General features: G+C 35.2%; 1 protein-coding gene across 4 annotated transcripts; it reads right to left on the bottom strand.

Annotated features, from left to right (window-relative positions):
- Positions 1 to 153: 153 nt before the first annotated feature.
- On the bottom strand, positions 154 to 15,688 carry LOC148584294 (putative LRR receptor-like serine/threonine-protein kinase At1g06840). 4 transcript variants are annotated; one of them, XM_088518860.1, is made up of 22 exons: positions 15,641 to 15,688; positions 15,255 to 15,447; positions 14,876 to 15,026; positions 14,021 to 14,092; positions 13,777 to 13,848; positions 13,424 to 13,567; positions 13,231 to 13,302; positions 13,065 to 13,136; positions 12,816 to 12,890; positions 11,611 to 11,679; positions 11,369 to 11,437; positions 11,125 to 11,196; positions 10,835 to 10,921; positions 10,511 to 10,579; positions 9,823 to 10,322; positions 8,343 to 8,501; positions 7,436 to 7,719; positions 6,820 to 6,871; positions 6,301 to 6,551; positions 5,964 to 6,098; positions 5,260 to 5,447; positions 154 to 316 (listed from the first exon to the last, which is right to left on the bottom strand). In XM_088518860.1, the coding sequence occupies exons 1-22, from the start codon at positions 15,641 to 15,643 to the stop codon at positions 154 to 156; spliced, it is 2,952 nt and encodes a 983-aa protein (XP_088374986.1). In that variant the 5' UTR covers positions 15,644 to 15,688. The 4 variants fall into 4 exon arrangements, with proteins under 4 accessions (XP_088374986.1, XP_088374985.1, XP_088374988.1 ...); XM_088518859.1 differs by lacking the exon at positions 154 to 316 and having other exon boundaries at positions 4,788 to 5,447; positions 15,641 to 15,681; XM_088518862.1 differs by lacking the exons at positions 154 to 316; positions 8,343 to 8,501 and having other exon boundaries at positions 4,788 to 5,447; positions 15,641 to 15,682.
- Between the last annotated feature and the right edge of the window lie 762 nt (positions 15,689 to 16,450).

Here is a 16,450-nt window from a genome sequence, read left to right as displayed (position 1 = left end):
GTTATAACTATAAAGGCTACACAAAAAAGAAAGTGTAACAAATGAGAGTGAGAGACTATACACAAAATCATAAACCAAGATTATAAGGAAAAATTTCTCTGTTCAAAGTTTCCAGGAAACAGCAAAATCAACAAATTATCACCGAATGTGTTTCTATCTACGCGTGATGGTTGGGACGACTCCACTATCAAGGTTGCTGCCTGATAAATCCTTCAACACATAAGGATGCTTCACATTGGAGGATGATAATGGTGGAGTCATAACCTTTACAACATCGGCGACCATGGGATCCGCCTTTCTGATGTCAGAATCAGAGCTGTTGTCAAATAATCCTTAATTTATGAAGAACTATATGCTTTTTCACTATTAATAAACCAATCTGCACCTCATATGTAATGTCTTTATAGATTGAGTTTGATTTCTTCTATTGCTCGCTATTATTCAAAGCAGATATACATATGTCGTATGACATCTGCAATTTTCTTGCTCTTACAGCATTCATAATCTTTGGTCTTTATGGAGGCAACTTCCTAAGTTGATACGAACCATCTCTTCATCTATTAAGCAATAAGATTGATGAATAATCCAATCTTCTATTTATTTTCCTTTTCCATATATTGAATTAGGATAAGAAAAAGCACCTATTCACCTTCTTCATCACAATATCCAATCAAAGACACTAGGTTTCGATGATGTAACCTTGACAACAGTTCTATCTCTTCTAAGAACTCCTTTTCACCTTGTAAGGATCCCTCTTGTGCATGTTTTATAGCCACAACTGTACCATTAGCCAGAATGCCTTTATAAACCTTTCCATACCCTCCTTGGCCAACCTGAGCGGAGATGTTAAAATTGTTTGTAGCAAGAGCCATTTCTCCATAAGTGAAATCTTTCACACCATCAATTTTCATTGAGGCCTTAGACACTGCATATATATTAGGTCCAATGTTAATAATGAAAGGCATAGTGATAAGTGTTACATATAAAGATGATGTGCCTATGTTTTTAAAAATAAGCAATACCATTATGCTGTCTATCTTCCCACTCATACTTCCAAATTTTGAGATATTTCGTGTAGAGCGCTTAATCATTGTACAAAATAATATAAAGCATTTAGACATCTTTTGTTTTTGACTGTTAAAGTATTGATTAAATTATTAAATTTACCTCTTCCTATTAGCTCAAGCTTTTGAGACAAATGGTGATTTAACATGCTATTAGAGCCAAAGGTCCTAGAACTGAACCTTGACTCTGTCAAATTACTCTAATTTAAATTAAATATTTTAAGTGTTGGGCATCACCTATTAAAAAATAGTTTGAGCCCACATGCGAGGGAGAGTGTTAAAGTGTTGATTAAATGATTAAATTGACCTATTCCTATCAATTTAAGCTTTTAGGACAAATGGTAATTTAACGTTGACCAATAACTAAAAACTAAAATATTAAAATCTATAGCGATATCATGATCAAGACACTCAATTAGCTGAGAGAGCTTGAAGCCCAGAAGACATTTGGCCAAGCTTAACTTACGAAGAGCTTGTTCAGAGATTGTAGGCTGAATTTAGGTTTAAAATGAGCTTAGGATGTGCTCAAGTCAGCTGAATTTAGCCTAGTTCAAATACTTCTAATATATATATGTATAGATTATCAGAATATTTTATTTTATATGTGTGTGCATATATATATATAGCATCCTATAAGTCAACAATGTTAACATAGTGGATAACTGGTTGTTCTTCAACTTAGAGATGGGTTGTGCTAATATGCAACCCAAGTCTTATGGAACTTTTCATTGAACTTTCTCATCTTTCAATGATGTTTTCATACACAGGCCTGTCAAACTTGGCTGAAACTAGCCCAACAGCATTAGCTCAGAGATAGGGCTGAGATATTGAACATTTGGGGCCAGCTGAGGCCTTTGTACCTCGGGCTGAGCTTGTCCCGATCAACAGGCCTAATCAGAATATAGAATAGAAACAATTACAAGCACCATGAAAAATCATGACACATCTCTCTAAATGTCCTAAAATCATAAACATAAGATACTTACAACGACGTCTTTTCGAAACTGCATGGTGCTTCCTAATATGCTTTCTCAGTATCAGAAAGCATTATTTTAAATATATATGTACTTGCAATGGTCCCCAATATTATGTTAGCCAATGCGTCTTTGCTTAAAGTAAACCCAGGAGATTTGGCAACCCCAGTGACATTATTGAAAAGTATGAGCATATATACATAAAATCAAAACAATCAACAATATCCATCTCATATATGAATACATGCAAGAAAGTAAGATATAACTTAGGCATAGTTCATCTATGTGCAGGATCAAGTCATAAGTGCCATATGGTTTGAATTTGAAGTTGCCTTCTTGGTCAATATAAAACACAACTTAATATTCCAGAAAATTAAAAATCATCTTGAACTGAGCATTGCGGTCATTCACTTGTGAGCTGGATCATGGTAGTGCGCGCAACTGTATCTGTTATACCACTTAACATAGCATCACTGAACTGCTTAGATCAAGCCTATCTTCAACAATTATTTGGCAGCACAAGAAAAGGCTAACTCCGTTTAAATGTTCCATGCACAGACACATGCCACTTGTTACTCAGGGTGACAAGAAAAGGCAAGCTTTATACATACACAAACACCAGTATGCACACCAGAATAACAGAGAATAATGCCACATGCTTAAGTTTATGTATCAAGTATAAAGGATTTCAAGGTATACGTTAAAGAAATTAGAAATAAAAGTTGTAGATTCTTCAACTGGTAAATAAGCATTAATTCTAACTTCAACAAAGCTCTGTCGCAAACTACATCAGATAAGGTTTCGAGACAAACCATCTATATAAACGTCCGATAGAGTGAAGTTCATAAGTTCGTAAGGTCCAAATAGGTCACTATCAGGAATACTCCATGTTGTGAATTTGTCCATGATTGGCCGAACCTCACTCCGATTGAAGGTATATGAATTGTTGATATCAACTGCATCATATCATGGAAAGAGCTTCAAGAACATTCTCAGTCGAGGTCCACTTTCCCATGCAAATGTATCAAGGTACAGCTGATAAGGTAATATCTCAAGACCAGATGTCATGTACTGCTCAAACATATTTACGTACGGACGAAAATCTGAGAATCCAGGACTTTTCAATCGATATCCAACAAGCAGAGGGGCAACTCGAGGAGATGTAGGGGAATATTCATAAGGGGGTGGGCATCCTGGACAGTTCAAAGTGCCATTTGTTGGTCCCTGACCGTTGTATCGATCCTCACTTTCAGATCCGCAAAACTGGACTAGGTTGGTGTTTGAGCATAAGGGGTTTCCTTGAAGCCTGGAAATAAACAATGAAAATGTGTGACCTTATCATTATATCAATGTGCTATGTCTGTTACACCTCACAAACTAAAATTGAAAAGAGCACATCCAGACTCTTTTACCAAGTAGTCACATTATTTTGAAGATGCATTCCATTACACTTGAAGTTCTATAAAAAAAATTGGAACATATAAATTGGGGAGCAAGTATAGAACCAAACCAAACAGAGACATTCTGAGGTAGTAGATCAGTGCTGCCTGTAATATTCAAAAAAGCATTATTCTGCAATTCCCGGCAACATCAAAGTGCCACAAACCAGAGCTTAGAAGAATGAAAGCCTTGCACAAAAAAAAGTCATTGTCAACCCGGTCTTACACTATAAGGCTTTCCGTCGAGTTCAAAGTCTTATTTTGCCAAATGGTGGATGGAATGGAGCCATTCAATGAATTGTTCGCAATTGACCTACAATGGAGAATAATTTACCAAATAAAGCCATTTATAGTATTAACCGTTTAAGACAGTGGTCGATATTAACTAGTCATTGGAAACTTGAAGTTAGATAAATTTGAAGTTAGATAACTGTTTAACATTCACTCTAACTAAAAAGAAAAATAATTAATTAATGGGAGAGGAATGGCTAACCATAAAAATAAACATTCCAACTACCAAAAGAATAAAATAAAATAAAATAAAGAAAAATCTTAAATGGAATACATAAGGACTTGGAGAGTTGGATGTAGGGTGCTTTTGAATCAAACAACCTTATACACTTGAAGAGAGAAATAATGAAGATACTTTGAAAATGATAAATAATTCCGAATAAACGAAACATGAGAATCTTGGAAATTTTATTAAATTCCTAATCATTCCCAAACAGAGCGTCGTATACAAAATTTGTTAAACTCATGTTTGGAGTACAAGAATTTTCTCATTATGAGCTCCATATTAGAAATGAAAAATGACGTAAAATGTGAACTTGATGAATTGCTTTGCAAAAAGATTATCGCATTCTCTTAAAGTTTTATTACATATAGAAATTTAAAAATATTAATTTTTTGGATCGTAGATCTTTTTAGTGTTGCCTTATAAGTTTGGACATTCAACCTTTTGTTTTTTTGATTGTTTTCAAAACAAAAACATTAACAAACAACCCCAAATACAAAACACTAAAAAATTATTTTTACCTTTATGTTATAACAGAGCTCATTTAAAAAAAAAAAAAAAAAAGAAGAAAAAAAAAAAAAAAGAAAAAAATAGAACCCTCTAGAAAGCATTAACAACCAAAACCCTTGTCCCTCGGGTGGAGAATTCAAAAGACCTAGATCTAGAATTGGTGTTGGCTAGTGATGATCGATCCCTGACTATTTGAGGCAAGCATCCCTAAGCAAATGTGTATATCCCTTCACAACAAGAATGCATTGTTAAAAAGAATCACCAGCAACCATTTCCAATGTGTATATGAAGCCAAATTTCAAAACTATAGAGCTTCAACCAAATCTTTTTTGCCAGACTCGTAGCTTTTTCAGGATTTTCAGCACCCTTTTGTGTCAAATCAGACAACATATACTCCATAAACTTATTAGCAGTAAATTATATATCCTATTAATTGTACTTCACTATCAATAACTCTGTTTACTTTACAATGTCAGTTTATATAGCAACATTGTCATACCATCTACTGTTCTAACTATAATTTTTCCAAAACAAAGACGGAGAAGACTACAAACAAAATCAAAAACCAAGTTGACAATGAAAATGTTTTCTATCTAGGCGTGATGTCTGAAATGTCTCCACTAACAAGGTTGCTCCCAGATACAGATGCATCTGACCACATATTAGAATTCTTCAGTGTAGAGGATGATGATGGTGGAGTGACTACTTTTAATTTTTCAGCAGCAACGGCCATGGGGTCTGCTATTCCGATGTTGGACTCGGGCATCAGAAGCCATATACGTTCAAGTTCTCGGACCACCTCTGCCATTGAAGGTCGTGCATCTGTCTCATTTTCGCAACACCTGAGGGCCAAAGTTGCGAATATCACCAAACATTCAGAAGGACAAGATCCCATTCCCTCATCAACAACCGAAAAGATCATACCAGATTGATAAGCGGCATTAACCTGAAATGGATGAAAACTATAACAAATTACAGGAGACTACTTTGCTGGATAATATTTCAGCCAGGGTACCTAAAGAAATAAAATAATACAAAGGATCTTAAATTTATAAAAGATAAATAAATACTAACTGTATGCAAGGAGTTCCAACTTTGGCTCGACTTAATGGGGACACTTTTTTAATTGCAAAGTATGCTTTTACTTGAATCTAATACATAAGAGGTCTCTTGAGTCAAGAGTAGTGTTGAAAATTATAAAGATATCATTAATTGTCTGCACTAATTTATTGAAATTATAACTGAAACTTGAGGAGATCTCTCTTGACTATTAATGCATAGTCTAAAATGACATATGGCCGGCAGAAGAGAGAGAGACTAAAAGTTGTTTTCATTATTCTTGAACAACGATGTAAAATTCGTTACTCGAAGTATTTCTATTCCAACCAGCTCATTGATATATTGCCTCCCCATGCCCAAAAAAATAAATAAATTGAATCTAAACAGTTCTATAAAGTTTTACCTCTCTAACAATGTTTTTGCCACGTGTGATTGGCCGCATCCCAGTTAAAAGTTCTAGAAATACAACACCAAGACTATAAACATCACTTTTGTTTGTGAGTTTATGAGTTAAGAAGTACTCCGGATCTAGGTAACCCTGCAAAGTTAATACAAAGAATGAGAGGATAAAGAAATAGACATCAATAATATCTCTTACGACATTTTATAAGTCTATTTCATTCAGTTTTGAGTTTTCTTTTTCTTACTTTTAAAATATAAAAAATACAAATATAAACTTTAAATTGAAATTCGTGAAGTTTATAATTATTTTAGGTAAACATCAACTATAAGAGTCTTACCGGTGTCCCCTTCACAATTGTGGATATATGAGCAGGCTCAGTCCCTTCAATATCTGGAATTGGGGCAAGTCGCGAAAGTCCAAAATCGGCAACTTTTGCAGTATACTTAGAGTCCAATAATATGTTGCTGGCCTTGATATCTCGGTGAAATATTGGAGGGTTAGCTTCTGTATGTAGGTAGAGGATGCCCTTAGCTGATCCCAGGGCAATTCTTAATCTCATAGAAAAACTAAGAGGTGCTTTACACTTGGCTGTATTATTACATAGGTGAACCACCAATAAGCTCATTAGAACGTAATATAGAATTTGAAAAGAAAAATTATTTTGTTTAGCTCCTTGAAGAGAAAAAAGAAAAAAAAACAGGAAGGGGGGTGGAGAGAGAGAGAGAGAGAGAGAGAGAGAGAAACTGTACTGTTGCAAATTAGACTACAATTTTTTCACTCAATGACGAACACTTGGAAAAAAAAATATTAGTGAGATCAATAAAAGGAAAACTTAAAGCTCGAATATAAGGTGTACCAGAAAGGTGATCCCATAGAGTACCATTTGACATATACTCATAGACCAACATCTGCATGCACAACAATACTCACTTGAAGGTTTTCCAAAGCAAAAGTTCAAACAAATATTCAGCAACAAAGACCCAGAAAAACTAGGCCTTATCTTGAAAGCCTAACAATATTGCAGGAGAAAAAAATACTACTCATGGAAAAGAGAAGGAAGAAATGTATTCTCCCAAGTTCATTGAAAGGAGATGTTTATGCTTCTTTTTTTTTATCAAACAATCCTCAACTTATGAAGAACCATATGCTTTTTCATTATTAACAAACAAACCTGCACCTCATATGTAACGTCTCTAGATTGGGTATGATTTTTTCTATTGTTCGCAGTTATTCAAAAGCAGCTATATATGTGGTTTTAAATCTTTCATTTTTTTTCTATTATAGCTCTCATTATCTCTGGTTTTTACCGCAGCAATTTCCTAAGTTAATAGGCGTCGTCTCCTCATGCATTTTTTTTTTTTTTTTCTTTCCCCTGAGCATGTCCTCATGGATTCAGCAACAAGATTGATAGATAATCCAGCCTTGTATTTATTTTATTTTCACATATATTCAGTTAGGATAAGAAAAAACACCTGTTCACCGCCTTCATCACAATATCCAATTAAAGACACGAGGTTTCTGTGATGTAACCTTGACAACAGTTCTATCTCTGTTAAGAACTCCTTTTCACCCTGTAAGGATCCCTCTTGTGCACGTTTTATGGCAACAACTGTACCATCAGCTAGAATGCCTTTATAAACCTTTCCATACCCTCCTTGGCCAATCTCAGTGGAGCTGTTAAATTTTTCTGTAGCCATAGCCATTTCTCTATAAGTGAAAGCCTTCACACCATCAATTTTCATGAAAGCCTTGGATGCTGTATATTAAATACAGGTTCAATGTTAATAATTAAAGCATAATGATAGACGCTTCATATAAAAAGGCCGTGCCCATTGGATTTAAAATAATCGAAACAATTATGCATCTATATTTCTATTCACAATTCCAAAATTTCTGATATTTCAAGTACAAATCTAAATACAGGCATGATGACAACGCGCACAAAAAAAAAATCCATAAGCATGTTACAGGCTGAGATTGAAGCTGATTAACACGGATTCTTTTAAAAAATATTTTTTTAAGCTTTGAAGTCAACCGATTGTTAACATATTGGTTAAATGGTTGTTCTTCAACTTAGAGATGGTTTGAGTTAATATGCAACTCTTTTCATTGAATTTTCTCATCTCTTAATAATTTTTCCGCTAACAGCCAATCAAACTTGGCTGAAACTTTCCCAACAAAGTTAGCTGAGGTAGGGATAAGAAAGTGACAATTTTGGGCCAGGCTGAGCCTTTCTACCTCGGGGTGATCTTGGACAAGCATCAGCCAGCCTGATTGACAGGCCTAATCAGGATGTACAATAGACACAACTATAGGCATAATGAAAAATCATGAAATATCTATCTAAACATCCAAAAATCATAGACATATGATACTCACAATGACGTCTTCTAGAAACTGCATGGTACTTCCTCATCCGAACTCTTACTATCAGGAGAGAAACAACTGCAGACAATGTAACTGCACATGCAATGGCCCCCAATACTATGCCAACCAATGCACCCTTGCTTAAAGCAGACCTTGGAGGGGTGGGGACTCCTGTGACATTAGTGAGAACTATGAGCATAAACAAAATCATGACAATCTTAAGAGTATCCACCTCATATATGAATACATGAAAGAAGGTAAGATATAACCAAAGCATAGCTCATCTATGCATGGGGTCAAGCCATGAGTGACATATGGTGTGAACTTAAAGCTGCCTTCTTGGTCAATATAGAACACGACTTAATTATCCAGTAAACATAATGTAACACCCCCACCCCAATGACACAATATTGTCCCTTTTTAGCTCCTCTGAACTTGACTTCCCAATATGGGACCGAGGTGTTACAAACTCCTCATCTTAAATTTCTGACATCCTCGTCAAGACCACGTTATGCAGTGCTCCAGTAGTACCACATGACTTAGTGTTACTAGGTGGCTTTGATACCACTTGTAATGACTCAAGAAAAAGCTTTAGCCACATCTGTGCTATTACTCCAAAATGACTAGTCAATTTGGAACTTTCCTAAAATGCATTATAAAGCCCAGTTTCACCTAGTAATTAGGCAATGTGGGACTTAGCACTCATGACTATCTTTATAAACCACCCACTCTATGTGGGATTCTTTTCATCTTCCCAATATGGGACATGGGTGTTACAAACTCCCCCTCTTAAATTCCTGACGTCTTCGTCAGAGCCACATCATGCAGTGCTCCAATAACACATGACCTAGCATTACTAGGTAGCTTTGATAACACTTGTAACACCCCTGCTCCAAGTGGTATGATATTATCCGCTTTGGGCCAAGCCCGCACGATTTTATTATTGGGTTTACTCTAAAAGGCCTTATACCATTTAGAGAGAGCATATTCCATATAAATACATCACATTTTTCACACCCAAGCAATGTAAGACGTCACACATAGAATCATGTTGAACTGAGCACTGCAGTTATTCACGTATGTGCTGGATCACATTAGTGCAACCATATCTGTCAAACCACTTAACATAGCTCTCAGTATGATGAAAGCATTGAACTGCCTAAAAATCAGGCCTATCTTCAACAAGATTTGGAAGCAAAAGGGGGGCTACCTCCACTTAAATGTGCCGCTCACAAACACACACCACATGTTACTCAAAGTGAGAAGATTAGGCAGGCTTTATATGAACACAAACACAAGTATGCACCACCACAAAAAAATTGAGAATGATGCCACATGCCTAAGATTATCTTTTAAGTATAAAGGATTTGGAGGTACAGGCCAAATAAATTAGAGAAAAAGTTGCACATTCTTCAAATGGTAAACAAGCACTAATTCCAACCTCAACATAGCTCACTCACAAAATATATCAAATAAGGGTTTTGAGACAAACCATCATTATAAACGTCAGTGAAGCTCAGAACTTCATAAGGTCCAATTACGTCAGGATCATTAATATTCCATGATATGAACATGCTCATAATTCGCCGAACCTCACTCCCATTGAAGATATGAGAATTCTTGTTAACATCATATACAGGAAATATTTTCAGGTACATTCTGAGTCGAGGTCCTTCTTCCCATGTAAAGGAATCAATGTACAGTTGATAACGAAATAACATAAGAGCAGATGTCAAGAAGTCCTCAAATGCATTTCTGTAGGGGCGAAAATCTATGAATCCAGGACTTTTCAACCGGTATCCAACAAGCAGAGGGACAGCACAGATACAAGGTACAGGAGCTGTAGGGATATATTCATAAGGGGGTGGACACCCTTGATATGGACAATTAGAAGTGGTATTTGTTGAACTCTGACTGTTATTTTCATCCTCACTTTCAGATCTACAAAGCTGGACTAGGTTGGTAGTTGAGCATAAGGGATTCCCTTGAAGCCTGAAAGTAAACAATCAAATGGGTGAGATGATCATTATATCAATGTGCTGCGACTGTTACACCTCATGATTAAAACTAAAAGGATCACATCCATACTCTTTTGCCAAGAAGTCATATTAATTTGAAGATGCATTTCATTATACATAAAGTTCATATGAAACAAATTGGGAAGCAGTATAGAAGCAAACCAGACAGTCACATTTGGAGGTACAATAGTGCTGCCTGTAATATCGGAAAGCTTGTTATTCTGCAACTCCCTGTAATATCAAAGATCCACAAAATCACTTAAATAATCTGGTATGAGATCCTTGCAAACCTCTTAAGTTAACACAAGAGGTTATAACTTTGACTTTTACAAAGAGCACGCTGCAATCAGAAAGAAAGGAATCAACTTATCTTGTACCAGTACAGGAACAAGATGCTTGGAAGTGTGAAAGCACACACGCACACTCACACTACCAGATAAAGACAGTTTAACCAAGGGAACAGTGACATTTTCGTTCAGGTCTTACACTTTAAGGCTTTCCATTTCGTTCAAAGTCCTACTTAGCCAAATGGTGGATGGAACTGAACCACTCAATGCATTGTTCGCAATTGACCTGCCATGGGGAATAATTTACCAAATAAAGCCATTTATTTTATTAACAGTTTAATTTATTGGCTGATATTAACTAGTAACTTAAAAATCTAATAGTTGAGATAAGTGGAACTCAACTTGAGATAAACATGAAATGATTTACAATAACATTGAACCAAATAAGTAAACACAAAATGATGAAAGAGCAAGTGGGAGCCTACTCACAGTTTCTGAAGATGAGGAAGACCCGAAAAGTTGGGAGGAACCGTTCCAGTGAGATTGTTGTTGGATAAATCGCTGATCATATTGTTCAAATAAAAGATTTTTGAAGTAAAGGTAATTGTTGGTGTAAATTATCTTTGAAAACTGAAAGAAACGTTTGAAAATATTTTGTAGTATCCGGAAATTAAATTTAAACCAAAACGATAAAGATGCATAGGACATGTCTTTGAAAGATGGAGAATCTTACATGGTTGTGATATTCTTAAAAAGCCAATTTGGAGGTATGGATCCGTTTAGCCGATTTGAACTGAGATCTCTGGAATTTATATAAAGTAATATATAATCCAAGTACAAGTAGCTAACTGAGATGTCTTTGACAATGTAAAAGAAAATTTTATTTATCCTGGTGCATTTATTTTTCTAATTTAAAAGCTTATACTTCATTATCATACAATGACATGACAAGGAAAACAAAACAAAGCTACTTACAGATATAAAAGGTTTGGTATTTGGCTCAAATCAGGAATAGGTCCATGCAAGTTGCAGTTCCTAAGGCTCCTGGAACAAGACAACCAAAACAAAAATACTGTAAATCTTGACATGAACATGTGAACATGCATGCTTCTTGGTTGCCATCTTGCCAGAAAAGCTTCAAAGAACATGAAAGGTTTGTGATAGCTATGTAAGATAAGAGTAATGTTAGAAACCACATTTTTATTCCATAATGCTAACATGGCAATACCAACCAGCTTTTAGATCAATCCTTGTTAAAAATAATTCTAAGGTTGGTTGCGATAACCATATCAGTATTATGGGATAAAAATGTGGTTTCTAGCATTACTCTTAAGATAATATAACTTCTGTACAAATCGCATAGGTTATGCTGACATAAAATATCAAACAGCAAAGAATAAATCATAGAGAATATTAACTTGTGCAATGTAGAAGTGAACATGACGTTTAAAAAATGAAGTGAAATGCCTCCATGCCACCTTAGTTGGCTTAATAACCTCCACGCCTAAGTTAAGTAACATTCTCATTTCTATTCCTTTTTAATCAATGTTTTTGAGTCATTTATGTATTCGTACCAGCAAAGTACCATTCGGCCTTTCTTATATTATTTTCATTTTGCTAGTATTTTCCACTTTGTTCAAGTTTTGCAGTTTAGAACGAAGAAAAAAAAAAAGAGCCACCTCTATCATTTGGCCAAAAATAAATAAAAATAGGGAAAACTTCACTTAACTCCTTTGAACATCTATTTTGCGATCGCCCCCCTGAAATTGAAAAAATCTCATATTTAGTGTATCAAACTTTAAAAAGTTTGCAATGTCACCATTCCCATTAGGGTTTGGGGTTAAATCAACGGCAAAGGGGTTAAATGACCTTTGTACCCTTGTAAAATATATATATAACAAGGGTGTTTTGGGAATTTTCAAGGCCTCTGCTAGGATTTAATAGAAAATCCTAAATGAGGGGTGACATTGCAAACTTTTTAGAAGTTTGATATACGAAATTGAATGTTTTTGAACTTTAGGAGGGTGATTGCAAAAGCGATGAAAGTTCAGGAGGGTTAAGTGAAGTTTCCCCATAAAAATAAATAAAGACCTCTGCCTCACACATCAAGGCTGGCGCCCTGCTCTTCCTATACTTTTGAAATTCCTAGTTACAAACAGAGGATAATAATATTCACTTACAACTTCAGCAATTTAGACATGTTGCTATAAGAAGAGGGAATTGTAGTCCCATCAAAGTGATTGTTATCAAGTTGACTGCAAAACAAAGATACTGAACGCATTAAGAAAGTTGACAAAAAAGTACTTAAGTAAAATTTTAAAATCATAACCTAGTTCAAGTTGAGAAGCTAAGAAAAAAGACTATAAAGGGAACAGTATTTATGTGATAAACATATATGTATTTAGGTTATAGGAAAGAAGAACACATACAGTATCCGTAAATTTGGCATTTTGGAGAACTCTGATGGAAGGTGCCCTGATAAGTTGTTATTATCAACAAGGCTGTAGGTGCAGAATTGAGGATGATCACTGATTCACAGATTGTACTAACAGATAACTCATTATAAAATATGAATATGACTAATTACCAACTTACAGGTGAACAAGTATTGGTAATTTGGATAGTTCTGGCGGAATTTGCCCACTAATTGAATTGTTGTTCATGTGACTGCTCAAAGGGGGCAAAAGAAAAAAAAAATGAAAAAAAAAAAAAAACAAAAAAGAGAAATAGTAGCATTAATAATCTTAGAACTGATTTTAGAGAATATAGCATCGGAAAAAACACTCACAAGTGCTTCGCTTTGTTCAAGTTTGAAAATGATATAGGTATCGATCCTGATATGTGATTCTGGTCAATTTGTATTCTGTTCAACTTTGAGAGAGAACCGAGCTCTTCAGGTAAGGGACCTGTTAATTTGTTTCCACTCAAAAGCCTGAAAACATGGGCATATCATATTAAAAAACCAAGTATTCAGAACACTACCAAACATATAATGCAAATTAGTCTCTTACATTATTTAGAAATCAAAAGTTTGAATGAAAATGCATGAAGTAGTAGCATATTTGTACTTCATAATGATATCTCATGTGATAACAATACTGAGTAGCAAACCTATCCAGGAAAAAGAGCTGATCAACTTACAAGAGTTCCAAAGACGAAATATTGCCTATCTCCTTTGGTATACTCCCACTTATGTTGTTCCACATAAAAACCCTTTAATGGAGTAAAAAGAAAAACATATCAGTAGGATGAGTAAACCAAATGCCAATGTGGGGTGGAGCATAACAATCTTTCAAAAGATTGAGGAAATAGTGATCCAAAAACGTCAATTCAGATAAAGATGTTGGCAGCACAAAAAGTAGCTTTCAGGTATGCTTTTCCTTACAATATTTTCATATTCGATAAGCGGCCAAGCTCTGGTGATAAACTTCCTGACAAATTCATTTTTAGTAGTAGCCTGCAGAAAAGAGGTCCATATGAAAATTATTAAAGCACCTAATGTGAGTTCTTCATGGAAGCGCCCACATGCGATTGATACCCAAGTTTTATTAAAGTTTCATAGTCTTATATCTGAACTTTGGACTAGCATAAATCTTATAAAATGCTATGCATGAGATGATGATTGAGGCTGTAGGCAATAAATTATATGATAAAGCATACAAATTAATTTTCTGGACACAAGAAAAGATCACAAATATATATGTTTTCAAATTGATTTAAGACATGTTGGTGGTCTTCTCTAGTGAAATTCAGAAACATGTGGCTGATGGACCTTATCCTAATGAAATGAATATAGGCACCATTGTTTTTAATCTTAAATGAATACAGAATAAAGGAAGTCTGTTCCCTAGCACAACTAATATGAGCCGTTTAGAAGTGGAATACAGAAACCAGATATACCATAAGATTGTGTAACAGACTATTCGGCTATTTATTGTTCTTATTAGACTACAGCTTAAGGGGCTAACGGACTTCACTATACATATCATCATGCAAGGGTACAAAAAACATAGAAAAATGCTATTTAGTAAACTCTCAGGACTGTACAAGCGGGCAGTTATTAACCGCTCCTAACCGCTAACTGCTAACTATATGGCAGTCATGTGTGAGTCTACTAAATAGCATTGCTCTAAAACATAAAGAAAGAAAAATTATTATCAATTAAAGGAAGTGTGCAACATTATTCATGCTGATTATGCTACCCAATAGAAATAAAAATCACGAAAGGTTAAAATCATACAATCGTTCAACATGTAGATGTCCATCATCTGATGGCGTATTGAAGCACACAACCCCTGTCCAATTTGACGTACATGGATCTCCCTGATTCCAATTAGTCAGATTCTTATTGGGGTCTATCAAACTTCTCTGAATGGCTTGCAATGCGGTTACTGCAAAATAATACAAATGTTAACCATCATGAACATCCCAGTAGAGGGAAGTGAATATTTGAATTTACTACAAAACCACTTGTTATAAGATTCATGAATAAATAAAACAGGTCTCCGTATGCTGCGTGTGACCCCTAAACAAGCATCCCCTCGAGAATATGGTTGCCAAAAGAAGCTTGTGAATCATCAAAAAATAATTAAAAAGGGGGCAAACTGAATCAAAATCACCTTCTCTAGGGTGGGTAATGAAAGGCTGTGCTCGGATAGGTAGTGAAGACCACCAGCACAACCATGAAACAATAAATACTCCATACATCCAAGCTCTTGACTGATACATCCCAATAACGCAAAGAACATCAGAAGTCTCAAAGTTTTCCGAGTACCCAACACTGGGAATTGTTCTGGTATCCGAGTACTCGACCTGATAACAGGAAATAACTATCAGAATTTACAGAATTGAATTCCAAAGCAACCCAATTGATCTGAAGAAAAACAAATACTAGCTTATAACAATTTGTAAATAAAATGAATGATCAAAGAATTCAAATCATGTAGAGCATAAAAAAACTCCAACTACGAGCAAATCATGCAAACCAACCAAACTGCGAGCAAACCATGGAAATTAAGGTTGACAGGAAAGAAAAATCCTTGGTACTTAGTAGGGAGATCATTGAATAGTTGAAATTGTATTAGAATGATCGAAGCTTACACTACACTAGGGTTAAATATTAAGTTTGAAATTTAGTACCTTGGGGAGGGTGCTGTCTTTCTGAGCATGACTCCGTCACGGCCACTCACGAATTTGTGGTTGATGCAGATGAGAGCCATCTTTTTCACCCCCCGTGGATAAAAATAATGGAAATATACGATCAAACAAAGAATCGTCAGCAACTTTGGAACGATCTCGGTATATAAATTTAATGTAGTTCTATCTATTTTCAGAGAAAATAATTTTAAATCCTCTGATTGGGCTTGTGGGCTCGTCGATGTTGACTTTCTGGGGAGGTGGTTGCCTGGAATGTAGAGAAATGTCAAATGTTTTGACGCAATGGGATCGTACTTTAATGAACGCCACAAGCATTTGGATACCGAGTCTGAGATTCGCCATTGAAGTGCCTTTCTTGATTCTTCCTTCCTTTCGGTCATCTATCACAAGAAATATTTGTTTGTTTGTTTTTTACTATTCAACATGTATAGACGAAACTTATTCATAAGTGGGACCAATGTACCTCTTTCTCTATTCTTAAGTTGTCCGTTTCCGTTTATATAGAAAAATAAAATAAAATAAAGTGTGTTCAATAGTCATAAGCACGTGAAAAGAAAATCAAGGTCCTTTCGATTTAGGATATCTGTTTATCTTATTTAAAATTAGCTATTAAATATGAACTTTAATAGCTAATTTTATATTAAATCCGTGTTTAATT

This window comes from Corylus avellana, chromosome 8 (assembly GCF_965113065.1).
Source record: "Corylus avellana chromosome 8, dhCorAvel1.hap1.2, whole genome shotgun sequence".
NCBI lineage: Eukaryota > Viridiplantae > Streptophyta > Magnoliopsida > Fagales > Betulaceae > Corylus > Corylus avellana.
The sequence above is the reverse complement of the archived record's forward strand: the minus strand, read 5'-3'. Positions and strand labels throughout refer to the sequence as shown.

Excerpts from the sequence above, each read along its gene's own strand:
- LOC148584294 (XM_088518859.1), bottom strand. Across the intron at positions 14,093-14,875 it reads CATCTACATGTTGAACGATT|GCTACTACTAAAAATGAATT; the intron begins GTATGATTTTAA and ends TCTTTTCTGCAG. Across the intron at positions 13,849-14,020 it reads TTATCGAATATGAAAATATT|GGTTTTTATGTGGAACAACA; the intron begins GTAAGGAAAAGC and ends ACTCCATTAAAG.